This window comes from Dipteris shenzhenensis, chromosome 22 (genome assembly GCF_047967505.1).
Source record: "Dipteris shenzhenensis isolate YYH24624 ecotype China chromosome 22, Dip_SZ_1.0, whole genome shotgun sequence".
NCBI lineage: Eukaryota > Viridiplantae > Streptophyta > Polypodiopsida > Gleicheniales > Dipteridaceae > Dipteris > Dipteris shenzhenensis.
Genome location: NC_141617.1, coordinates 39,141,974 through 39,168,954, shown reverse-complemented (window position 1 = coordinate 39,168,954; position 26,981 = coordinate 39,141,974). Strand labels below are relative to the sequence as shown.

At 41.1% G+C, this 26,981-nt stretch overlaps 1 protein-coding gene across 1 annotated transcript; it reads left to right on the top strand.

Moving 5' to 3' along the window:
- The first annotated feature begins 10,256 nt into the window (after nt 1-10,256).
- On the top strand, nt 10,257-17,575 carry LOC147888092 (uncharacterized). The gene is made up of 7 exons (XM_087393781.1): nt 10,257-10,429; nt 10,840-11,578; nt 11,727-12,029; nt 12,152-12,229; nt 12,331-12,396; nt 12,485-12,550; nt 15,857-17,575. Exons 2-7 carry the CDS (start codon nt 10,841-10,843, stop codon nt 16,790-16,792), a joined length of 2,187 nt encoding a protein of 728 aa, XP_087249907.1. The 5' UTR covers nt 10,257-10,429; nt 10,840; the 3' UTR covers nt 16,793-17,575.
- Nucleotides 17,576-26,981: the final 9,406 nt, after the last annotated feature.

The window sequence follows — 26,981 nt, the reverse complement described above, 5'->3', positions numbered from 1 at the left end:
AAAGACCATCCCTTTGATGCAGCCATAGCAATGGCTGCTCTTACGGTTGCCATCCTTGCAACCGGGCTGAAAGTTTCTTCATAATCAATGCCATATGTCTGTGCATACCCCTTGACAACTAATCTTGCCTTGTATCTATTCACAGAACCATCTGCATTGTGCTTGATCTTATAAACCCACTTACAACCAATTGCATTCTTGCCTTTAGGCAAAGGCACCAATTCCCATGTAGCATTAGCATCCAAGGCATCCATTTCTTCATCCATGGCTTTCTCCCATTTTTCATTTCCCATGGCTTGCTCAAAAGAAGTGGGCTCTGGTTCCTGTATCACTTTGACCATATAGGCATAGTGAATGGCTGTAAATCCATCATATTTCAGCCTATCCACAGGATACCTAACCCTGGTAGACCTGCGCAAAATAGGCTCACTTCCAGGTGCTCTCAAAACATCCCTGGTCTTCCTTACTCCAGGTGTAACAACAGAAGGAATACCCAACTCATCATCAATGCTCTGTTCTGAGCCACTGAATTCACCATCCACATAAGAGTGACCTGCATTCACATCAAACATGGGCTGATCTACCTTCTCTTTTCCTTTTCGTGACACCTGCGTACCACTATCTGCATTGCTTTGAGGGGATTCTCCTGATCTCAATCTGCCTGTCCATGGCGAAGTATGTGAACCACTGGTAGAGGACACTCCAGGTCCACTGATTTTTTGTGATTGCTGTTGTGCATCCTGTGCAGCATTACCATTTTGTGCATCTACATCAATCATCACATTTACTGGTTTATACCAGCTGCTCATCTCATCAAAAACAACATCTCTGCTCACTGTGAACTTACGTGTAGAAGGGTTATAGCATCTATACCCTTTCTGCTGCAGAGAATAACCAATAAAGACACACTTCTCAGCTTTTGGATCCAACTTGGACCTCAACTCATCTGGCACATGGACATAAGCAATGCAACCAAAAATCTTCAAATGAGAAATATCTGGTTTCCTACCAGTATACATCTCCTCTGGCGTCATGCCATGTATTGCTGCAGTGGGAGTCCTGTTCATTATATAGACTGCTGTAGCAACTACTTCAGCCCAATAATAATTTGGTAGATCTTTTTCATTTAGCATAGCCCGAGACACCTCTCCAATATGCCTGTTTTTTCTTTCTGCAATTCCATTTTGCTGTGGGGTATGACTGCATGAATATTGCTGCTTTATACCATGCTCCTGCAAGAACCTTGCAAACTCATTTGAGAGGTACTCTCCTCCTCCATCTGACCTTAGGCATTTTATTTGCAGGCCTGTTTCTTTTTCAACCATAGCTTTGAAAGCTTTGAAGTGCCCAAACACTTCACTTTTCTTTTTCATAAAATACACCCACAGTTTTCTGCTGAAGTCATCAATAAATGTGACAAAATAGTGACAGCCTCCAATAGATGCAGCTTTTGTAGTCCACACATCAGAGTGGATTAATTCCAATGGTTTTTTACTCTCTTGAACATGCCTAGGAAAAGGTTTCCTTGCCTATTTCCCAAATTAACAGGCTTCACAAATCTTGTGCATTTCTGCAACCTTGAATTTTGGCAATCCTGCAACAGTATTTTGGGCTTGCATTGATTTAAGTCGCTGTATATTAACATGACCAATGCGTTTGTGCCAGATATCAATATCTGCAACTACACCGGTCCCATGTGCAAACATTGCTGCACTCAATTCAGGCATGTCTGCATCCAACGTAAACATCCTGCCCTTCTTCTTTCCTTTTGCTATCAAGCGACCATTATTTTTCATATCCTCAACAAAGCATCCATGAGGATTAAATCTGACCTGCAAGCCCTGCTCAACCATCTGACCAACAGAAACCAGGTTCTTGGTGATGTTCGGGACATGAAATACATCAGACAAGTATTTCTTTTTCCCATCCTGCATAGACAAAGGAATTTTGCCAATCGGCACAATAGGATGTGCAGTATCATCACCAATCTCCACAAATCCTGGTTTTTCCATTTTTCTTGCATCCTGCATCCATTCAGCGTGACCTGTCATGTGGTTTGACGCACCCAAGTCAACATACCACACATCATTGCTTTCTTCTGCACTTGTTACAAAATTTGTCATATGCTGCACCATAAACAAATGCTCATTTCTGTCATCACCCTATCTACTAGAGGATGCATAATTGCCTTGCTGCAATTTTCCATTCATAATGTCATTCTGCTTTTTATAGCAGTCCTTAGCCATATGACCCATTTTGCCACAATAGTAGCATTCAATATTGCTGTTTGCATTTTGGCCTCTCTGCCATCCACCACGGCCTCTTTGGCTCCCCCTGCCTCTAGAGTTCCCACGTCCTCCTGCATAGGACTGGTTTTCTTGCGTTTGCTGCATATTCTGATTTCTACCACGGCCTGCAGATCGGCCTCCTCTACCTCTGCCTCTACCTCTGCCAGCATTTGAGTAGAAGACAGTTTCTTTTGAAGTTCCTGCTGAAGAAGATGCACCCCCATTTCTCTGCTCTTCAGAAATTAGAAGAGCAATCAACTCCTCAAAATCAGGAAAGTTTTCACGGACGGCAATGGATGTCCGGAACTGTGCATAATCCTTTCCTAGACCATTCAAGGTCACAGAAACCAAATCATCATCATCCACTGGCGACCCAATGGAAGCAAGTGCATCTGTAATTTTCTTCACTTTCATGTGGTAGTCATTTATGCTCAAATTTTCTCTCTGCACATTGTGCAACTCCTGTTTGAGTTGCATTTTCCTGGCTTGCGTATTTGTGCTATACATTTTTGCCAAAGTATCCCATGCCTCCTTTGGCGTATTTGCATCCTGAATATGCACAATCATGGAGTCCGAAATACTGATAGATAGCCAGTACATAACTTTCCTGGCTCTCTCATGCCATCCTTTGAATGCCTGCATTTCCTGTTGACTAGGAACATTAGGAAGAACAGGTTCTTCTTCATTTCCTGTAATGAATTCCCAATAGCCTTTTCCCATCAAGAAATTCGTCATTCTAAACTTCCATGCCTGGAAGTTGTTCTTGTCAAGCTTTTCAGTGACAATCTGTGAAAGAGAATCAGATGCCATTACAGAACACTGCAAAATATTCTGTCACTGCAAAAAACACAGCTTTTTGCCTCACACGGGCAGATCTGCAAAACTGACGAAAGTGGTATTTCACCACACAGTCACTTCCTAGTGACGATTTTGCATCAACAGGCAACAGGCATGAATCTGTAACTCCCAATATCTCTGCACACAGGCATACGATGCAATTTTTGCGGCACCTTTCCACCAACTAGCCGCGCAGTGGTCGCACAGCCAAAAACAGGGCCTTTTTCTGAGTGCCTGCGAAGAACTTCCGCCTTCAAAACGGGCCCCAAAACGGCCTCAAATCAGAAAAATAAAGTCACTGAGGGCTTCGCCCAATCCCGCAGCATATACTGCGCTCTCGCCCCACCGCGAAGGGCGTCTCAATCTGAAACAGTGCACTCCTGCACTTCTGGCTGTGCTACCTGCAGAGATTTGCTCCCAAACTCGAAATAGGAAGGCAACACTGGTCCTCTTACTAGGACACCACGAACTTGGCTTGCTTTCTTTGAGCTCCTTACCACGAACAAGGCTCTGATACCATGTGAAGATCGTGGGAGAGAGGGAAGGAGTCTCACTTGCGGCTTTCTCACATGCACAATGGGGGAATACACACAAAGGTGGAGGCTGAAAACAGTTTTCCTCTTCTTAGTTGTGAAAGCCAAAAGAACTCTAGTACAAAGAAATAGAAGAACCCTATATGTGGGTCTCAAACCAAACTCAACTAACTAAGGTGGCATACTAACTGAGCCACAAACTAGAGTAGATAAGGATAGCTGTCATCCAGCTATTATTCGTGGGCGGTGTACCAACCGCATCTCCAGCTAACAGGTCGGTGACATAAATGCACAACAGTCACCCTGGCATATCGTGAGTGGAGCTCGATATCTCAACAGCTGTTTGGTGGGAAGGTTTGCTGCGAGACTAGGATTGAGTCCCATGTCGAAACTACATAGAAGATGTACATAACAAAGTGGCACTATCTAAGCCCGTTGTCTCTTTCAAATGGCGAGTCCTCTGTTACGATTTGAATGTGCTAGTTCATGGATCTGATGAAATTCACATGAGTACTTACAAATGTTGTAAGGTATCTCTTCACTCCATGCGGTCCATGTGACGCAACAATAAGATGACGAACAATCCTATAGTCTCTTGTTGCTCAAGTAAACAACATGACTAGTGAAGGGAAGGATGAAACAAGAAGCTAAGAGCAAAGGGAATGTAGGAGAGCTTCGTGGGCTACTTTGAGGAGATGGGATCCGTGGGAATGTTAGAGATCTCTCCTCTTTAGAGAGCACAAGGACTACGAAAAAATCTACAAAAGGAGAAACAACCAATGGGAGTACTCCGCAGGGACATAGTCTTTGATGCCAGGGGTGTAGTCTTTTGATTGACAAAGATCCCATGCCACCACCTCTATTCTACGTAATGAGCATAAGGAATGTAGGAGAGCTCCGTGTGCTGCTTATGGGAGATGGAGGCTCCTATACAGAGTGAAAATTAGCATGGTTTATTGAGTACCTGCACAATGGAGACAAGCACGATGAGTTGGGGCTGCTGGTTCGTCTTGGTAGTAGCTTAACCATTTTGTTGCAACTCTGAAGTCTTCTTGCCGCTCCCTTAAGTTGCTCAAGCTGTGTTCTAGTTTCGAATTGTGGGAAAGGCCTCAAGGCTCATCAAAACACCTCGAACTGTGGGAGATGAGCTCCTCAATCTCTGGGGATACGTGAACTTTTAGGATTTTTTTTGCCTGTGCGAAAGCCGCGTGAGTACTATTCTAGGAGGTGAAGGAAGGGTGTACCAATTCCTTCATTAAAGGGCATGCTCGAGCCCTAGTTTATTAGTTGTAATGTGGCCATACTTGCACATGCTCCTCTTAAAGTACAAGGGCATGGTCCCTTCTCTCCACTTCCCATTTCTCCAATCAAATGAATTAAAAAGTCTTGAGGATTGGTCGAAAACATGGTGGTCCAATCCAGTCATGAAACCTCCACCTTTACCCAATTGTTCAATATCTAATTGTGGACTTCATGTAATTGTTCTTCTTGTAAATTCAAATTCAACATGCTTGCGTAAACTCATCCTATCTCCAAGATCAAGGATCATCATGTATTTCTTAGAACTTTAGCATAACTAATCCATGCTTAATCCAGGACCAATACATTCCTATATATAGTGCCCATGCTATCCATCACTCCTATGGATATAACAACACCTCATATCAATAAATATAAGAGAGACAGAGCGGTCCCTTTTGATAGTTCAAAATGCCATGAGAGGCTTATAGGGGCCTAAAACTATTAAGGCAATTAGCATAAATGCTAAATGTCCCTAGGTAATCCTCCACCCTCTATCTTCAAACCGTATCCCCCTTGGGGAGTTTTTAAGCAATTGCCATTACTCTCTACAAGGGTGTCAAATACCAACACATTCAATTAATACAAGGAGACTCAAGGGGAGAAGTTGCTATAAATTATGTTTTCTAAGTGTCGATAAATTCATAGGATGCAAAGTGAAGGTTCTCTTTTACTCTCTAGGAACAATCAAATCCTATAAATAGTCCCCATGCCATTCAATGATCAACTATCATGGCCTTTAAATTTTTATCTTCAAATAAAATATATCAATCAGATCCAACCCATTAGAGTTCCCTTTGTCATAGCTAGGGAAGTGCGTATCGATCCTTGGATAGTATGCACACCCAAGAATAACAAGGCCTGCCCAAGGGAGAGAGAGAGAGAGGAGAGAGAGAGAGAGAGAGAGAGAGAGAGAGAGAGATTGTTCAAATGTTATGTGTCCTTGTTGAAGGTCTTTTCCTTAATTGTTAGGGTCAACTATGATGGCTATGTGTCATCAAAGTTTTAATTTAAGTTCTTGGTCTCTATGCTTGATTGGATTTAGAACTAGATGTCTTCATCTTGGCTCTATGATGAATGTGCGAGCATTTCTTTATTTTCTTTATGTATAAGTGGATGATTATGTGTATATATGGTGTGAGAATATGTATATATCGTATTGTATGTATATCGGTGTTCTCTTTTATATATATATTATCAAATAATTTTGAAATTCTACAAATTACCAGGTTATTTTTGCTTCTCCAAAATTTGTCAAGTCAATTACTGATTAAGTAAAAGTGTTTTTTCACTCTTTTATACACACACACACACACGTATGTTCGTGTAGTGTTTAAGTTCATGCCGTATAAAATTGGCCACCCTCAGTTAGATTGGTAATATAAGGGTTTTCTAGATAAGTTGTATATTGATATATAAATATAAATACACATACGCATGCACATGCACACCCCCCCCCCCAAGAGAAAACCTAATACATGTGTGTGTGTGCATGCGTGCGTGCGTGCATGTGTGTATATTATACACACACACACACACACACACACACATCTAAATGTAATTCATAGATGTATTTATTTTTTCATTTTTTAAGAAAAAGTTTACTTATATATATTTACATTTAGATGTTTTTATTCATAATTGTTTATGATTACTCAAATAGATCTAGAAGTTTGTTGATTGTTACTTTTTTACTTGCACTTCGGATCTTCTTAGTTTCATTGCTCTACCAGTGAGTAGTGTTAATTGATTTAGCATTCATTGGTACAATTATACATACAATACACACATACATACATACATACATGCATGCATGCATACATATATATAGATAGAGAGAGAGAGAGAGAGAGAGAGAGATGGTAAATTTTTCTCCTTCGTTTTCTAATTCTAGTTTGCTTGCTTTGATCATTCCAAACTGATGGAGTATAACCCATAGCCATGATTAAACATTTTAAAATACATACTAAACAATAGATGTGAGGTCATATTGGAAAATACATCTTATCCAGTGACGGCATTACACTCATCAACAACTACTACATCAAATCAAACAACAAAATGGCATTGGACAAGGTGCATTCGATGATGCATAAAATTGGGAATACCTATTATTATTTCGTTTCAAAGTCGAATCACATGACAAGGCAAAATCAACAGATGTTCAATAGACATAACATCGTTACATGTGAAATGTGTTATACTAAGTTGTGATATGCATAACAACTGGGAGATGCATTCTAAACCTTCCCTCCCAGTGTAACATGTATTATTCTAACAAGATGTTATGTTGGATGGTGTCTGGTTAGTATCTCTCCTTCGTTTAATATGACAAATCTCACAAAGGTCAATGATTATACTGGGGTATTCATATCGTTAGTATTATTTCAATTGATATCTAGATTTAGTATACAGCGGTATTTATATCACAGTATTATTTCAATTGATATCTAGATTTTTGAAATTTTCTATAATGACAGTATTAGAAAGAGAAATTTACCATTCAATTGAAATACTGCAACAATTTGAAGCATTGTATTATTATACACAATGATGCTTACAATTTTTGTACTGAATTGAATTAAAGTTCAACAATGTAGAGAATTTGTTTGCATATGTCTTGTGTGCATGCGCGCGCGCAGAGAGAGAGAGAGAGAGAGAGAGAGAGAGAGAGAGAGAGAGAGAGAGAGAGATTAACATCTTCAGAAGCCCTCACAGGACTATGACACAAAATACACACCAAAAAAGAGTTGCTACTTCATCTGTGAGACTCAGAGAGTTGAGGAGTGCACATGGCAATTCATCTATGAGACTTAGAGAGTCAAGCAGTGCACATGGCAATTCAGCTCCAAACTGTTTAGCACGAGAGAGAGAGAGAGAGAGAGAGAGAGAGAGAGAGAGAGGTTTATGAAAATTAGGCCACATAGTTGGGCTTTGAGAAGGGTGGAAGTAGGAGAAAGACACCTCAAAGTGTTAAAAGTAAATAATGGAATGGTGAAAAGGTGTGACACTTTCCATTTTGAGCATATTAACTTATGAAGGGCATGAGGGAGGGATAGTAACAAAATTGCAAAATGGTTGAAGTGTTGTGTGAATAGAATCTAGTAATTTGTTTAGATTCACACAAATGGCTTACATGAATCTAGGGAAATTATAGATTCACACAAATGGCTTACAGGTATCCATGGACCAAATTTAAATCCTCCTCTTTCCTTTAGATTGGGGACTCCATTAGCATCTCTACATCATTTCATGTCAATGTTTCGTGGCTTCCTTGAGGTAGGTCCCTCCTTTTGGTGGCAATAATGGGCATGATACAAACCTTTGCCAGTTGTAATGCCCATGAAGACTTGACACTATGGTCCAATTGTGTCCCAAGATTCATTGTACTACAGAGGTCCCTCTTTTAGACATTTTTGGAATTATATGTGCTTAGATAACATAAAAAACCACCCTTGTATATGGTAAAAGTTCCTTTCCTCTACAAGCACATGGTTAGTATAAATTAAACGAGGCTTAAGTTAGGTTGTTAATATTGGACCCTTCAATGATGTGTGATTTTTTATGGCTGATCTCATGTGCCATTTTTCATTGTGTAGTGGTTTCTACCCTGGTGGAACTTAATGTTAGGGAATGGCTTTTGGTTCTTGCTCAATTATCATTGATGGTTAACTTCAAGATGGCAAAGGCAGACTAGAGACTTTTGCTTGATTTGTCTTGGTTTACGATAGTTCATGGCATGTTCCATACGAAATTGGACATGGTAAGTACTGCATTATTAGGATTGTTGTCAATCCACCTATTCATATTAATTAATTTTGTAAGGATGGTTAGGGTGGAAATGTGGCCCAATAAGGTAGCTTTGGAAGAGTGAAAATTTTGTAGAAAGCCTCTTAGATGTTTGAGAGGCTAGTGGGTTTTGCAAGGTTCCTATATTCTTTTGGTTGGAAATATTAGCAATCAAGGAACTTTCTTATTTGTTGATAAAATGGTGGGGTTCAAAGAGGCCTATTTATTATGGTGAAAACATGGGGGTTTAGAAACACCTTGTAACTATGGTGAAAACAAGGGGGGGCATGGGGTACTACGAGGAGTGCCCTTTTCCAAAGAGAACATGTGAAAAAATGGGAGGCTGCAATGAAAAGATGTGCTGAAAAAAGTTGAAGAGGCCACGGTGTGAGATCGAAGTCTTCTTGTCGAGAAGGAAAATCTAAGAGACACTTGAAACGTGTTCACTCCTATTGCTTGAGAGGAACAACAGAAGAGATGGAATCTATGGTTGCCTATTGTGTGACTGTTTTGGAAGTGTTCGGTGAATAGGTACCCCCAGATTGAAGTGATTGAATTGCAAGCTACACAGAGGCAGATTGCTGTGTGAGGTAGAGGGAAAGGAGCTCAGCAATACAATTATTCTGTAAATAATGTGAAGCCATGCGGAGGGTGGACGAAAGCAGAGGTCGTAGGGGGTTGGACCAAGGGAGTAAGCATTGCTTTTGGCGAAGAGGGTGGAGGGAGTTAAAGGTGGGTGAGAGAGAGAGAGGGCGGAGGGAAGTTGCAGGAGAGGCAATGCGGAGGGTAGAGGGAGTGTAGGCATCGAGCAGCAAGGCGGAGGGCGGAGGGAAGTGAGGTGACGGGAAGGGTGGAGCGAAGGAGGCGAAGGGGAAAGGTGGAGCGTAATTGAGTTGCAAGCTTAGGTTAATTGAGTGTATTAAGGTTAAAAGGGGAGGCATGAGTAATTAATTAATTAAAAAGTGAGGAGGAGCGATTAGCGATTGACAAAAAGAAAACGGCAAAAGAGGGGACTGTCCGACGTGGCTTGCCAAGTAGACCGTCCAACGTGGCAAGCGCAAAGGTGCAAAGGCGGAAAAGCCGGGTTCCAAGTGGACAGTAGGACGTGGCATGCCAAGCGGATGGTATGACGTGGCAGGCCAAGTGGCGGGCGCGCATGGGAGGCCGCCAAGTGGCGCGCCATCCGCTGGCGCTGCGCCGGCCAATAGGCAGCGCGGAGGAATCTGAACCGTCCGATCTGCGCATCCAACGGTCAGAGATGGCCGTTCACAGCTGGGGGCGCATAAGATCGAATCTAGAGAGAGGAGAGAGGGGGAGGCAAGTGCAACGTCTTTCTCTCACCTCTCTCTACCTCTCTCTACAACTGCCTCTTTTCTTTGGCTTCTCTCTCTTTCTATCTGACACTCGCCAGGCTTTCTCTCTCTTCCGGAAATGCCCTAATTCCCCTCGTTTTCTCTCTCTTCCGGGTTCGGGTGTTTTCGCCCTCCTTTGCTTGCTTGACCTCTGCTGATTTGCGCGATTTCCTGGCCTCCCCAGCTCTCCTTTTTGGTCCCCAGCCTCCTCCCTGGCCTCCCGCCATGCCCTTTCCTGCCCCTCATCCTCGAGATCTAGCGGCGAATTGCGTTTCCCGCCGCCGGAGGCGCAGAAGCGAGGGCGCCTAGCGTTACATCTGCGCGGACAGGGGTATGTGATTTTTGGGTGCTCTGTGTGTGTGAGAGAGACTGAAGGAGGGACATATGTGTGTGTGAGAGAGAGGGAGAGACAGAGAGAGAGAACAAGAGAGAGTGAGAGAGCGAGAGAGCGAGAGAGAGAGGTAAGGGGGGAGGGGGGCGATGGCTCTCGTTGTTGCTTCGCGGTAGAGACAGAAGAGAAAGAGAAGCGGGCAGGAAGATGATGGGTTTCCTTGTGGGTTTGTCGGAGGCGGAGAAAAGAGAAAATGGGGAAGGAAGACGATGAGTTTCCTTGTTGGGTTCGCGGCGTCGACCTTGTTCCGCATGGGTTTCCTTCCAAATCTGTAGTACCGTTCTGCAATCTCTGGTTTTTGCATGCCCTCTCTTCGATTTGATCCCACATCGGGCCATTATCCGTCGCAGGATGCCTGTTAAGCGGGAGCCAGCAATGGGCACCAACGACTCCGACTGCGCGAGCGATCTCCTTTCCAAGCGAAGCAAAAGGAACGTGCCCATCCATAGCCAGAGAGCTTCTATGTCAAAAGGAAAGGTTGAAGTGGATGATAAGAAGGCTGCCGTGGTGCCTTGTAAAGGCTCTTCTGTGAGGAAAAGACACAGACAGGATGGTGCGCCTTCAGATAAACTCGTGAAAATAGAATTGGATGCTGCTCAGGCATTGGCAGAGTTTTCTCGCATCGCGCATCTGCCAATAATACTGGATAAGTCTGAAAGAGAGAGTGATTCTGGTCTGCAGTGGTTTTCGAAGCGGAAAAGATCTACGAGAACCAACAAAGACGTTGTTTCAAGAGGGATAGAAAGGGATGCAAGCTTGATTGGTGACAGGACACCCAAAAATGTTTGCATACCTTCCACTGCCTCTGCAGTGCAGAGCAAATTTTTTTCGTCACAAGTTTTCCATGATGATAAAGGAAGCTCCTCGATAGCAGAAAGGGACGACGTAGAGAATAGGACGTTGCCTGAATCTAGCAAAGAGTCGCTCGCATCTGAATCTAGGGCGGAAAGTCCAAGCTCTCCACTGCCGTCGTTGCCATTGCAATGCAGGACTGTTTTGGTTGGAGGGCCTGCTGCACGTTCAGCTTTCCAGAAGGTGGTTCCTGTAAAACCTGTCCTGAAGTCTTGTCCGCTTCAGATTAAAGCAAAGGTGTGTGCCTGCAGCTGTGGTTACGATCATTATTCTTAACTGTTTGGGTTCCGTTAGTATCATCAGTAAATCGATGTATGTCTTCTGCTTTATGTACATCTGACCTGTACTATATCTAAAGAAGGTGTTTAAAATATTTCCTTTACAGATTGAGGACATCCACCTCGACTTTTCCTGTGCATCTGCTGTTCCAGCCCATAAAATGACTGTTAAAAGGAGGCCAAGGATTTGTAGGCCTCCGATTTCTGTTGTCTCAGTTAAGGTGGAGCAGCTGGGTGATGTCAATTCTTTTTCATCTTCTGACCAGCACAAGGCTTTCACGAAGGATTCCAAGGATACCAGTTGTCAGGGTGCGACTATAACAGAATCGGGAGTGGAGTCATCCGTGGTGGACGACAGTATTGCAGGTGGCTTTCGAGGTGTGAACAAGACAAAACCTGCAGTGACTGAGGTTTGTTATTTAAACAGTTGTTTTAGTGCCATCATGAGCCTTTTAAGAGAAACATAGCAATATTCATAACAAATGGAACATACTTGGGAAACCTAAGCTTAAGCCTCTTCTTTATTGTTTAGGTGGAAAAAGAAGCTAGGAGACTTCGCAGAGTTCAGGCTAATCGGGAATCTGCAAGACAGACCATTAGAAGGAAGCAGGTAAGCTGGTCAGTCAAACTTTCAAGGGTTTTTGCACTTTTCCCAGACTATGTTTCTGTTAGCTGGTTTTCGTATATGTAATAGGGTTTCCATATGTGCAGATTTTATGTGAGGAGTTGACAGCAAGGGCAACCACCCTTGCCTTGGAAAATGAAGGCATGCGGCAGGTCGGTCCTAGTCTGTAAAATGCAAGTGATCGTATGCCTTCTTCTAAAGGCAACGTTCTCATTTTGTTTTGTTGTTTGTGCCTTGCAGAAAAAGGAATTGCTACTGCAGGAGCTGTATTCTCTGAAGGATAAGAATTGTCATCTAAAGCAGCAGGTAACGTGTACCTTGGTTGGCTCTTTTTATTCTGCCAGCAAAATTTATTCTAGTAGACTTTGCAGCAACGAGTTCTCTTGTTGTAGTAGAGTCAAGAGTCCCAACGTGGTCACAATGTGTTGCCAAGTTGCCAATGAGTACAATGTACAAGTTGTCTAGATAGACACTCAAGTGCTGCAAAATTTATTCTAGTAGACTCTGCAGCAACAAGTTCTCTTGTTGTAGTAGAGTTGAGTCCCAACGTGCTCACAATGAGATGCCATCCTGTTCTCCTGAGGTGTATTCGGAGCAGCAGGAGCGCACTTCCCAGCACTTGTGCTTTCGACAGACCCAAAGAAAATAATCCCTTACTCGATCCCTATATATGGAGGACTTAGAAGTGGAGGCGTTATGTCCATGTTTGGACATAATGTTATGAAGATCAGGTTAACCTAGGGTCATCACACCTAACCTTGGGACATGTTAGTGAGGTACTTTTTATGCTTAGTATTGTCTCAGGGCTGAGACATGAGCCTAGCCTCATTTGGGCATTCTTAGGAGTAGGGCCTCCTGAGAATACCCAGCTAGGATGGAACCAATCCAGGCCTATGTCTCCCTAAAGACATCTATGCAAGATGGGGCTGTGTGAGATGGGAGCATAGCCTTGCCTGGGAATTCAATGTCTGGGGTAGCCTAAGCTCTTGCTCGGTGGTCATCCTTGTGGTGACACGCAAGCTACACCATGTGTGTCCCTGTATTTGTGTTCTGACAGTTGCTCAAGCATAGGATGATGCTCGGGCAAAATGACTTTGAAATGCAACAAGCTCCGCACTTGTCGAATGCATGACCTTTAAACCGTGCAAGCTCCGCACTTGTCGAATGCATGACCTTTAAACCGTGCTAAGGACAAAGCAGCTAACTACTTGGTAGAGTCTATAGTGTGACTCCAGGTAATCCTCTTCACATTGCTAGTCTTTCTTTTCTTCATATATACTAGTTGTGAGCGTTGCCATTCGAATGTTAATGTGTTTAGACCCTGAAAAAAAATGCTCACAACTAGGATTTGAAGAAAAGACATCAAGACTCGAAATGTGAAGAGGATTACTGGGAGTCATACTAGATTCTACCAACTGGACAGCCAATTTTCCCTTACCATGGTTTAAAGGAATGTGTCACACATTCGACGAGTGACCAAGCATGCTGCATTTGAAGTGAAGTCCTTTCGCTTGAGTGAGCTTGCGTTGGGGAGTCAGTATGAGGCTCTTCACACGGGGCTCCAAAGTCTGCTTCACTAATTAGCCTTTTCAAACTTGGCCTTACCGGCTCAGCAATTCTTACAGTTGTTCTTTTTCTTAGGCTTTCCACCATGACCGCGTGAAGTGGAGTGTCTCTAGTTTGTTCCTCCTTATCTCGTTTGGGTAATACTACTAACGAAGAGAAGATGCAGAGTCTGTTGGCTAAACTCTCAGACTTTCACCATAATCTCCCTGAATTCCTGAAAAAGAAATCCATGGGATTCCCACCCTTATTCAAAGGTTTGGAGCTTCTAAAAATGATCAAATTCATCCAGCTATAGAAGGAATTGTTTACCTGTAATCTCCCTGAATTCCTGAATAAAGGAATCCAATGGCTTCCCACGCTTACATGTCGTGGGTGTGGAGGGATCTGTAAAAATATCCTGGCACCATGAAAAGGCTCTCTCTCAAAGATACATTTCCACAAGGGTAGCCCGGTAGCCCGGATATGGTCAAGATAGTTTGTTATGGCAAAATACGCCTCCCACCATCTAGGCCAGGAGTGCGCATGAACAAGGCATGATTGGGACGATGCAGATCATAAACATAATTAACCAAGCCCAGTCAAAAGTGCTTTATATCAGCACGGATCACGTGAGGATGCTTGCTGATAGTAGCTAAACTTAGCACTGTGTTGGTTGTTAGACGTAACTCCTGTACACTCTTGGGGATCAGGCCTTTAATCGTGCTGTTGTCCTCTTCAAATTTTGTATTCCTTGCAATGGAAAATGACATGCCCCTCATTTGACCTTTGTATTGTTATACACATTGCAGATTTTATCCTCCCTAGTTTACCACACAGAGAGAGAGAGAGAGAGAGAGAGAGAGAGAGAGAGAGAGAGAGAGAGAGATGGTTTTTCTGGATAGTATATGATCACATGCATGTCCCCCATGCACTAAGTCTGTTAGAGATGGGTTATGTCTCTTTTTATAACTTTTTGTAAGTGGAAGCTCTTTCAGTTGCTTAGTGCTTAGCATTACTCAAGAGGTCTTAATGTATGATGAACGGCAAAAACCTGAATATACTTACTTCCTTGAATATCATAAGAATGCCTAACATTATTTTTTCTGATATTGGCTAAGTATGTAGTGATTATTCCTCAAATTTATAGCTTTGTCATATTTGTACTACCTGAATATCATAAGAATACCTGTCATTATTATTTCTGATATATCTAAGTATTCCTCAAATTTATAGCTGTGTCATTTTTGTACAAGGAGAGTGCTGTTATCTCTCAATCAAGCAATTCAATCATTTTACTTCTTCGAAAGCGCTGTATCTCTGGGATTTGAGCTTTGGGCATGTTTAGGATCGTCAAACCTATAAACAGGGAGCTCCAAAGCCCACTTTCTTTCTTATCTTTGTGTTTGTACAGTGTTAGGATATGATCTGGTATCCTTCTTCCTTCTTGCCCGAGTGCTTTTTATGTTTTTGTTGCTTTTCTTGTAAGAAATACATTAGCATCTCTCTCTCTCCCCCTCCGCCCCTGTTTACAACTGCCACTCCCCTCGTCCCTACCCTTGCCCTTCCCCTTCTTCTTCGTGTGTCTGTTGTATGTGTTGGTCTTGGTGTTGCTTTTCTTGTAATAAATCTCTCTCTCTCTCTCTCTCTCTCTCTCTCTTAGCTCTCTTATTTCATTCCTTTGTTATTCCAAATATTTTATACTTTGTAAGATTGGATAGATTCATAGTTTTTGAAGGTATTATGTAGGTTCTGAGAATCGGATATATTCTAGTCGTACAAAGGTATACGCTTCGAGAGGGTGTGAAGGCTCTTTGGCATTAGGCCATGAGTCATGCTGTGTGCCCTCCTCAAATAATGGTATTTCTTGGAAAAAGATGAGGTTCTTATTTTCAACCTTAATAGTGTTACACATCTTGAAAATTGTATTCTCCTGGTTTACCCTCTCCGATCTCTGTGTTTTTTTTTTTTTTGGAGAGAGAGAGAGAGAGAGAGAGAGAGAGAGAGAGAGAGATTTTTAATAATAGATAGTGGAATTCTAAAGAAAAACGTGGTATGTCGCTTGTACAGTTGGCAATGCAGTCATCCAGCAATTTGGGACATGATTCCTTTCAGCATCCGCCCAGAATGTCTTTACAGCCAGTTAGTTTACCTTCTTTGCAAATGCCTGCACTGCCTTATTCGAGAATGCCTGTGCAGTCTTTTGTTTGGGCTTTGGCTGTTGCACAAGCTACAGCTACAAATGAGGCATCCAGTCTGCAGAATAGTGAGATGCTGTCCGGAGTTGAGCAAAACCTTGGAAGTAATACAAATGATTCTTCCAGCTTTGGAGGATGTATGCAGCATCAGTCATCCCCCTTTCTTTTCCCTCATTCAGGGGGCATGTCTCCGAGCAATCAGGCCCCTACCTCTGTAGTTGCTGAACAAGAGATCATCTGCAATACAAACACAGATTCTCCCATGCCAGATTCGGTGTCTCAGAAAGAGACCAGCTCTGTTTCAGGAGCTTGTGTAGAAACTTCTACTCTTGAAAGCACAGGGATGCCTTGTGAACGCCAGGATTTTGGCTGCAGCCCTACAAATTTGGATGCCAAAAATATGAAACTGGTTTCACAAACTGTGAACAGTGCAGTTCAGCCAGCCTGCCAGCCCCAGCCCCTGCCATACGCCCAAGCCAGGTGTTTATCTGTCCAGCCTGCTGCAACCTTACCCGCATCATCCTTCAAGTCTCAGGCCAGCATTTCTGAAACAGTTGATGGGTCGGGGACATTGGGGCGGTCTGTTGGTAGTGCAAGTCCACAGTTTACACGAGCTCTTAGCTCATATGGAATCCCATTAAATGGAAGCAGAACTGGGGTTTCGTTCGAAGGATCTCTACAGGGTTGTTCATTTACTGGGAGGAAGACTTCTGCTGCAGCAATTGCTGCAGCTGAAGCCAGGAGGAGGAGGAAGGAGCTTACTCGTAGTAAGTTTTTGCAGTCTCGGGCATTCAGGTTGCGCTGCTGATCACAGGAACCTATCATGGAGATAAATTCTGATCAGGAGCTTTCCATCGATTCTTTGTTATTATTCTTTACTCGATCGTGTGAACCAGAACTAGCAGGTGATCGGCACAATGATTCATGAGGTCGATGAATTCACTAACATTCAATCACCGATGTTTGGAACACGGTGTGCTACAATGCTATTTGTCTTGGCGATTTGATATGTACATAGGATGTTATGGCAATGCAATTGTTCCAACCACAAAATCATTCAAAATGGTTGGAAGGATTAGAAGAGGCCATTTAAGTATTTTGCAGGTAAGTTGAAAAACTGTTTTGTTGCTGTTTCTTTTGGATGTTTTACAGCATATATCTGATTGAGGGGAAATATTCCATTATAAGTTTAGCAACAGTATTCTTTAAAGGGTGGCCTAAAGGCATTCCCAGAAGAAACTTTTTTGTACACTTAGTTTGAGTTGAAGTAAATCAAGGGCTTTTGGTTTTTTCGAAAACCCCTCAGCATTGAGGGACAATGATGTGTGTATTCATTACAATTGATTGGTAAGAGTCCTTGTGGCACCATGGAATATTATGGTATGCCAGGGTATTGTTCAGATGGACATTGCTCGTTTACGTCTCTTTAGAAATCACAGTTGTGTAGTAGTCCATCTGGGCTGTTATTAATGGTGTCTGGTGGACTATAATGCTGGTATCGTTCTCTGGTTTTACTGCTCTGGCTTCTTGCTGGTCATTTGATTGACCAATTTTAAAATCAAACGGTGGTTATCAAACATGAAATATGTTTTCTTGAGGACCTCAATTTCCTCCCTTTTGGGGTTTAATCTAAAGAAAAGAGCGGAATTTTGCATCTGTATGCAATGTTTCTTTATATTTACAAAGGTGTCAATTTTTTTAAGCTGATGTCAACTCCTGGCAAGGTACATGTCACTGCTGCCCTGTAGAATAAGTGGCCAATGGTAATATTGCATTACTGGCAGTTTTGGTTTTATGCGGTATCATATAAACAAATGTCTTTGTTTCTGCCCCCTTTGATCTGGTGTGGGTATGTTTTAAGGCACGCTGGAACTGACCCCCGCCCCCCCCCCCCCCAAAGGCCCAATGCCAAAAAGTAGAGTGTCAAATGTGAACTTACATTTACCAACTTGAGAACTACCAAGTTGCTCCAGACTTTCTAGCAATGTGCTTATTTGAAGTGTAATAATTCATCAGCCAGCTTTTATGTCAACTTGTATGTATTAGAATGCAGGACTTGTCCCCTAACGGACCTAAGTCTGGCATGCTAAATCTGCATGAATGCTTGTAAGGTGGCTGAGGTAAGATAATTGTTCTTTTATTTGCAGAAGCCTGGTACAAAAGGCAACAGAAGAGTCTAGAGTCTGTTTCCACTTAAAGTCAGTCCTGGGGTATGACAAGTTTTCCGCCTTCTGTGCTTTGTACTTTTTGGTCTTTTGGTGACAGAAGCCTTCTGCCTGATTCTTATGCTCTACGAATTTGACTTCTGTATGCAAGTTTTTTTAGTATGCTATGATACGCCGCCTATGGTGACTTGTGACTGAGTTTTTTAATGGCCACTGTAGTTTGTAGTTTGAAATTCATGTATGGCCTCAGCAACATTTGGTGACAGTATTAATGAGGTAAAATAATTGTTCTGCTATTTGCAGAAGTCTTATACAAAAGGCGATGGAAGATTCTAATAGAGTTAGTTTCCACATAAAGTCTGTCTTGGGTATGTTGCCCCCTTCTGTGCTTTGTACTTTTTGGTCTTTTGGTGGCACAATGCTTATGCCTGCTCTGATACCATGCCAATTTGACTTTTGTTACGGTTGCTTGATTGGTATGCTCTGATGCCAGCGTATTGTGCGAGTTTTTTATGGGTTTCCGGGTTTGAAATTCATTTATGGCCTCAGCATGACAATAATAACCTATTGCTCATTGGTGGTAACTGACGGCCTCTGCAACATTTGCTGACAGAATTATAATACTCTGTCTTTAGTTTACCCTATGTTGGTAAAGTACGCTACAATTTCCATGCATTTGCGAGATGGTAAAAACCAACTGGGAGAGAAGGTAACTGACAGCCTCAGGACTCTCATGGAAATCCTAAAGACAGATCCTTTGCTTGTCAGACAAATAGCTACATATCTTCACTGCTCCACTACTGCACAGGCTCATACTCATGGTAGATGTACAGCACAGCAGATGATGCCCTCCTCTCGCTCCTGAGATGAGACTCCTTTTGAATGCACCTTGTGCATCACAGGAGTGGAGGGTAATGTTTCTTGCCGTACCCAAGGGCAAAAGCCCTAGTAATGATGGTGTCACTCCCACTTTTTGAATGAGTCATTGAGATTTTATTGGGGATTCTATCAAAGCGGCTTTCCAGGATTATGCCTTCCTCCCTCTTGACAGGTTGATTAATCCCATTCTCCCAGGGATGAAAATACCCCGATCACATAGTGGATGCCTATCACTCAAGAGCCTCACAAAGGTAGTGAGCTTGAGACTCCCAACAACTTTGGTATGATCTCATTCATGAGGCCCAGACTGGATTTGTGTCGAGCAGGATCATTTTTAATTATATTCTCCTTTTGGCAAGCAGTAGAATGGGCCAAAGACTAAGAGAAAAGTTACGATAGACTGGACTAGGGCTTGGGAAAGGACTCTTTGGGCTTCTCACGATCTTAGATCTGCTGAAGACTGATTTCAGATTTCAATATCAATCTAGCTGAAAGAAAACATAATTGGCAGATTCACCAGGAATATGACGCTATCCCCCACACAAGTACAATCTGAAACACACATACTAAATTGCTACAAAATAGAATGCCGACCAGTGGCTTACAATGCTCTTTGGAGAGGTGAACCTGAAAATGCAGCGACCAGCTTGCCTCACAATGCATCCATAATAACTAGCAAACCTTGAGTGAGTAAGAGGATTGGCCACACCCTTTGACCTTTCAGAAGAGTCAGGGTCGAACCACTTTTGTGGCGTTGACACAATAAGAATGCAAGAACACAAATGCATGTATGCAATATTAACATTTGAATGGCTACCCTAGAGAGAGGGAGGTGACTTGCTGATTTGTGTGACACGTGACAAAACTACATCAGTTAGACTAGTGATATAGTTCTATGTGGTGCCACCATCCCCTCTATACATGGTGACTACCTACTAGCCATAGGTGACCTAACCTATGACCTAAGGTCTAGCTAACTTTTAATACTCCTAAGCCCAAATCATGCCAAGGGTGAATTAATGAACTAAATTCAAAGTACATCACCTCACTTCTCCAAAACTCCGCCTTATGAACAATGGATTAGGCTTTACACCCATCATGTGGAAAAATTATTCTTGCTTAATCTTAGCATGAGGTTTGCTTAGGATATCATGAAATATAGAATTTTATATAGAATTTTTAGACAATTTATCTTTGGTTGTTAGTAAATAAGGGACTTGGATCTTTTTGAGTAAGACCAATATCATTCAAGATTCTTCTTAATTATATCGTCTCACAAGTTGCATTTGTGGTTGCTCTATATTCAGCTTGTACTAAACTATATGTAATCAACCCTTTTTCGATATGGAAGCAATATTTGAAAGTAGATCTTTTGTCATCTAGAAATCTACCCGAGTCAATATCCTTTGTTGCCTTCTAATGGATTTTGGGGATCAATCATATATTGGCACATTGCATTGACTGAATAGCTATGCTTGGTGTGGTGGTGGTCAAATTTATTATGCTTTTAACTGCTGCATGTATAAAGTTCCATTTGTCTTGATTCTTCAATAATGTTTCTTCTAGGTTCATTGGACTATTTATAAGCTTGCAATCTATTCTTTGAAGTATTTAAGGGTCTTTGGTTGGAAAATATACTTTCTCTTCTATATCTTAACATTTAGTAGACCATAGGTTTGATGTTTCACTTCAAGGATACCAAATTTCCTTGAACCTTTATTTAGAAAATTTCATGGTTGTGTTTTCGCATGATACATCCCTTGTATATCATCTTCTGTTGTTGAAGATGAAGTAGCTGCTTACAAACCTTCTTCAGTTCATGAGAAAAGGCTTTGCATATTCAGATGATCAAACCGAAATTTCAATAACACAATACTTTTCATGCTCAGTTCAAATATGTAGGCTTTAAGGTTTGGTATTGAAGATGCTAACTTCAACTCCTTTAGTATAATCTTGAAATCTTTAGCCTTGTCTTTGATGACACAAACACCCTTTTATGATTCAACCTTTTTGTTTTCTTTATTAATGGCATTAACAAACAAAATGTTCTTAAGACCAAGAATGTAGGGAATATTACGTACATCTTTGTTCACCACTTGTATTGGTATCTTATCAATACCTTTGGTATGATGAAGTGATGAATCTCCTACATGATCATCATCAATGCTACTCTTTTAAAGGTGGGAGAACCACTCATTATGATGAGGGAATGGCTAGAAGCTCATAAGTCCATAATCGATTTCATCAACATGGCCAGATTTGTTTGGTTTTGATACTAACAATGCTTTTTCAGTACTAGAACTCTGCAACATCACAATGCTTGTCTCTACTGTTTGATGTAGACTCTCTTCTAGCCATGTCTTTATTATCTTATGACATTTTGAGGCAAAATGACCATGTCTCCCATTGTAATAACAAGAACCCTTTTTCTTTGTATTCATGAAGATCCTTGTCACTACCTTGACAATTATCATGTTGTTTGACTTTGGACTAAATTGACATCTCTAAAGTTACTTCATACTCATCTCTTAAGTTGTCATCACCCTTATCTACTTTGCCTTTTGGTTTGCTCAAAATGAGGTAACCATGAAGCTAATTGAGTGTGAGAGGCCTCTCTTTGAGAGCACAGTGATAGAATAGTCCCACGAGTGTTGAGAAGAATATCAACCCCTTGTTTAGATTAGGGAAGTAGCCAATAGGAAGGCTTGGGCATTTAAAAAATGAAGGAAACCATATTGGCCTCTCATTAGTGGAGAGACCTCCCCTAGGTCCCCTCTTCTCCCCACCACCACCTAGGGCATTCACTCGATGGGTACCCACGCGCCTTTTGGGTGGTCCCCTCACTCTTCCCTCTCTCTTGGTGGGCCTCCAATATCGTGAAATATTTAAAAAAGTGAAAAATTTCCAAAAATCTTCCCACTAGCCCAAACACCTTCCAAAAGTCCTCTCACACTATCCCCATTGACACACAGGCTTTGCATGCATGAAAAGGGCTCTTCTTGTGGTGTAGAATCTCCACAAACCTCTTCCTCCTCTCAAGCTATCCTTGTGCACCAAAGTCCTTTGTGTAAGTGAAAAGTGTTTTTCTTTTGGCATGAACCTCTTCTTCCTCTATGCTTGTTCCCATTCTTTCTAAGAGGGTGAGACAATTACCTTCTTCTAGACCAAATCTATCACTTCAAATTTGTGTATATCATAAGCTAAGGGATGAAAATGATGTTTAGATTGCTCGAGTTTAAGCTAATGTCTTGAGTTACAATGCAACCTTCTACAATGGATCCACATGAGGTTTCAAGAAAGAATAGGGCAAAGAAAGAGAAGCATTGGAAATGTCATATTGTTGGGTTTTTAAAGACAAAGAAAGGTCTCAAGGTGAGGGTTCAACACATGTACATGGCTCGAGATATAAACTTGGATCCTACAAATTGAGCTTGCTTTCCTTCATATTGTATGTATATTTATGCATCATAACACTATAATGTTCTTTACTTTTACATTATCATTTTTTTATTATGGCACTTCATTTGTCCGTTCTTGTGTGTGTGTGTGTGCGCGCGCGCGTGTGTGTGTGTGTGAGAGAGAGAGAGAGAGAGAGAGAGAGAGAGAGAGAGATTGGCATATTGACATCTTGCTTATCATTTCTTGGTTACTGTAAAGATATATTTCCCTCCACTAAAGTCGAAATCCAACCCTTTGAGAGTCTCATGAGGACATTTCAAGATCTCCATTTAGATATTAGGGAGTTAATAATCTTAGCTAAGTTGCATTAATTCGCACGTTTTTTTTTTAATTCGAAAAAAATGCTTGAATCCAAGTTTTTACAATTTAAAACGCTTGAAGCATTTTTTCCCATTTTATTCATACGAATAACTAGCTATTCGTACAATAACTTTATTCGTACGAATAAATGTAGTATAAGAAAAGAACCTTTCTCATTTTTGGTATTCGTACGAATACTGCCACATGCCTTCCTTGCCACCTTAACTACTTGCTTGCTAGCCCTGCTACCTCCTGCTTGCTTACGGTACCTTCCAGGTTTCCTTACCTACCAGCTCACCCACCTTTCATAGGTACCTTCTTCGCCCTTGTTTGCAACTGGCACTCATCTCTCTTGTGAGAGTTGTGTATGGCAATCTTTTTTATTAATTAATGTTTGTTTTGTTTTGTTTTGTGTTTTGGACTAACACTCATCTCTCTTACGAGAGTTGTGTGCTGCAGTCTTTTTTTATTAATTAATGTTTGTTTTGTATTGTGTTTTAGAGTCTAGACTGGCACTCATCTCTCTTACGAGAGTTGTGTGATGCAGTCTTTTTTTATTAATTAATGTTTTTTTGGTATTGTAGTCTTTTATTATTTATTAATGTTGGTTTTTATTTATGTTTGAGACTGGTACTCTTCTCTCCTATGAGAGTTGTGTGTTGCAGTTTCAATTTCTATATAAATAGTTATTTTTTATTTGAGGTTGGCACTCATCTCTCTTAAGAGAGTTGTGTGTTGTAGTCTAAGCTTAGTGATGTTTTCATAGATTCTTATTCTGGCACTCATCTCTCCCTTGAGAGTTGTGTGATGCAGATGTTTTCATAGACACTTATTCTAGAACTCATCTCTCTCTTGAGAGTTGTGTGATGCTGTCTAAGTTTGATATCATGCGATTTGTCAGAGTTACTTACTCAATAACACGATTTTTTGTGATTTGATTTTTTGTAGTTTGTTACATGAGTTGAGTTTAAGTTGAGAGGTTTTTTGGAATTTCTTGCATGTTAATTGTTATGGCTTACTCAGTTTTTTATCGCACAAATATTACAACCACGAAATGGTGGATCAATTTGGCTATAACCATTGATTGCCTCTTATTTGCCTTGCAAGTTGCATGTCTTTGGTCATAATAGTAACCCTTTTGGCATGGATTGCACACAAGTTTTTGCCTTTAAGAAGGGAGACTAGAGCCATTTCACATGCCTTTTGCAAGGTAGAAAGAGCAATGGATTTAATTCGGAGGCCATCTTTTGAATTCTTCCATTATCTCCTTTATCAACCAAGCTCTTGGTGTGATGATAAAGGAGATTTAGTGATTTTATTACTATGAGTTTATCATTAAATAGCCATGTTTATATTTAAGGCTTTATTATATCCATGTTAAACTTTTTAATAATTATAGGCACCCTATCTCTTAGACAAGAATCATTGTGAATGTGCATGATCTTTAAAAGAGAATGATGTTAAAATGTTGGGTTGATATTTAAAGTATACGAATTACTAGTATGCTATTTTTTAATTAAAAATAATAAAGTTAAGTTATCAAAGGTGTTCTAAGAAAAATACTCCAAAATATTTAAATTTACCAATGAGCTTTGAACTAACAAAAATCTCAAACCAACATTGAGAAACATCACTTTAGATTTTGTTTTTAGATACAATGCATTTAAAAAAAACTCTTGTTTGCCAACACCCTTTGTGCTTCTAGGAAGCTTCCAAAGATTTCCATGAAAGCCTCCTTTTACTAGTTTGAGTTTGAAAAATTGGTGATTCAAAACTTTATCTCTTGCTTTATAGAACCCAATTATTGTTGAGGATTCATCTCAACGACACGTGTTGTCATATGTTCATAGCACTAACACATAGAGTACTAAAAGGCACAAGGGTTGGAAACTCTAACCCTAACCCTAACCCTAAAGGGGTTTGTAGATATTCATTTGTTTCAAATAATCTAGTGTACATCTAGTCATTTGTGTTGTGCTCTCCAGTTGTTCCCTCTCTCTACTCGTCTCCTCTCTTGCTCCATAATTGTTCGCAGTATCAGAGCTTCCTTGCCTTTCGCTGAGGTTTCATGATCTTCTTATGAGAGGTCAAAGGGTGAGGTATTGAGATTCTTGAGTTTTTTCCTCTTTCATTCCATTGGTGAGAGAAATTTCGTTCATTGAGAGTTCTTTTTCTGTGAGAGAGTGTGAGTTCCACTAATTTATTTGTTGATTGAAAGAGAGAGAGAGGTGTTCTTTTTTTGAGATTTTGAATTGTGAGAGAGTGATTGAAATCCTCTCTTTATTAGAGTTGTTAATTTTAAAATATAATGGGAAAGAACTTTTGAAGCTCTACAAGATAGGAAAGCTATCTCCAAGCATGACCTCTAAGCTTGACTAAGCTGGACTCCTAGCTTCTTCTACAACAACAACTCGACAAAACTCAGGCGACCTTCTAAAACGAGATCTATGGGAGTATGAACTACCTACAAAATCTATCTTCATCAATAGAGGACTTCTCATATAAAGGTGGTTGATCGAGGCTCTGCCATTTTGATGCAAGCAACTCCTAAGCCATCAACTAAAACTCACACGGTGCCAACAACCAACACTCAAAGCGATTAGCAATAGCCCTAACAACAAGGCAAAAGCACAGTAGCATAAGACAATGTGACATGAAGTTGGGGGTAATAAACTTCACGCACCTCTTCACTTCCTACTGCTTTTGAACTGAGTGACAAAGATATTTATCATTGAGAAAGGGACATTTTAAAAAAAGCTTTTATGCCAAGATACCACACCATACTTTCCTCCCTTATATGAGAATGAAGATGGTAACATCCCAAGTGATGTTGTACTCAAGCATAGGGAGAAGGAAAGGATCAGCAAAGGCCATAATCTCAGCAAGCTGGTCTGCCTCAAAGAGAAGAGTGATACGTTGTTGAAAGAAGGTCTTGCGGCTCAACATGACATGAATTGATATATATCAAGGAGTTTGAAGGGCTGATTGGGTTGGATGGGTAGATTCTGAGGAAACGTTGCAGCTCCTTCATAGATACCTTTACAATTAGCTCAAAACACTCTACAAACTGTTATTAGACACAGAGGCCTATAACTTTCAGTAGAGACATGATATCAAATATTCAAACACATATAAGTTTCATCAAAATCAGACTACCGAGTGGAAAGTTATGAGCAAAACACTAACAGGGGGTCAAATTATCATAAAAGCTATCCTCCACTCATGCTAATTTTGCATGAGCAGGATGCTCCTTCAAGACTCCACCTTCATCAACGATCCACCACTCATAGATTTTGCCTAAAAGAGGGTAAGTAACTCCCTTAGTGGCTCGAGAAATGGATGGACCATGTGTATGCAATGAGTAGCTGAATAGAAAGAACTTTTAAGGCTTTGAAAGAAAAGGGAAGAGAGACTCAAGACAGGGAATATGAAGTGATCTTCATTGTCAATAGAGTGAGTAACCACTCCAATGCAACTCAATATACTATAAACACAAGGGAGAAGAAGAGGTTTCATACATAGAAGAGGGAGCGAAAGCTCCAAGACTACTCATAGAGAGAGAATAAACTAGAGAGAGATGACTCAAGAGTCTAGATAAGAGAATATCTACAAGAGGGAGTCAAGGCTCATGGAAGAGGCTTGAGGAGACTAGAGCTATAGCAACATAAGGCCTAATGGTGGAAGAGATGATGAACAAGGGGGAGGGCTTCTTTTATAGAGATTTTGTCACCCTCCTTCATCCATTTACAATTGCTGCCTATAGATTCCTTTCCCCATCAATCACATAAGCCCATATGTCACCATCCATGTCCTTTTTGGCTACTCTTGCCATGTGTACCATCAAAGATGCTCAAGATTCTTAAAATATTGAGAAAGTTAGGAGTCTCCCCACATGGAGCCCATAGGGACCCTCTCTTTTCCATATGTCCACATCCTCCTTATTCCACATAGGAATTCTAGAAGGATTCCTGTTGACTCCACACTCCTCCACATGCCTTCCACACGCTTGGCATGTAATCTCTCTTATATTATTGGAACACATGGACATGAGCCCACCTCTTTATATGACTCACTCTTCCTATTTTCTAAAAACCCCATAATATCCCATACACAAATAACTCTCACCCCATACCAAGGTACTTATCATTCATACACATGGTATTTATAATGATCCATTCCACTCATCCTCTCAAT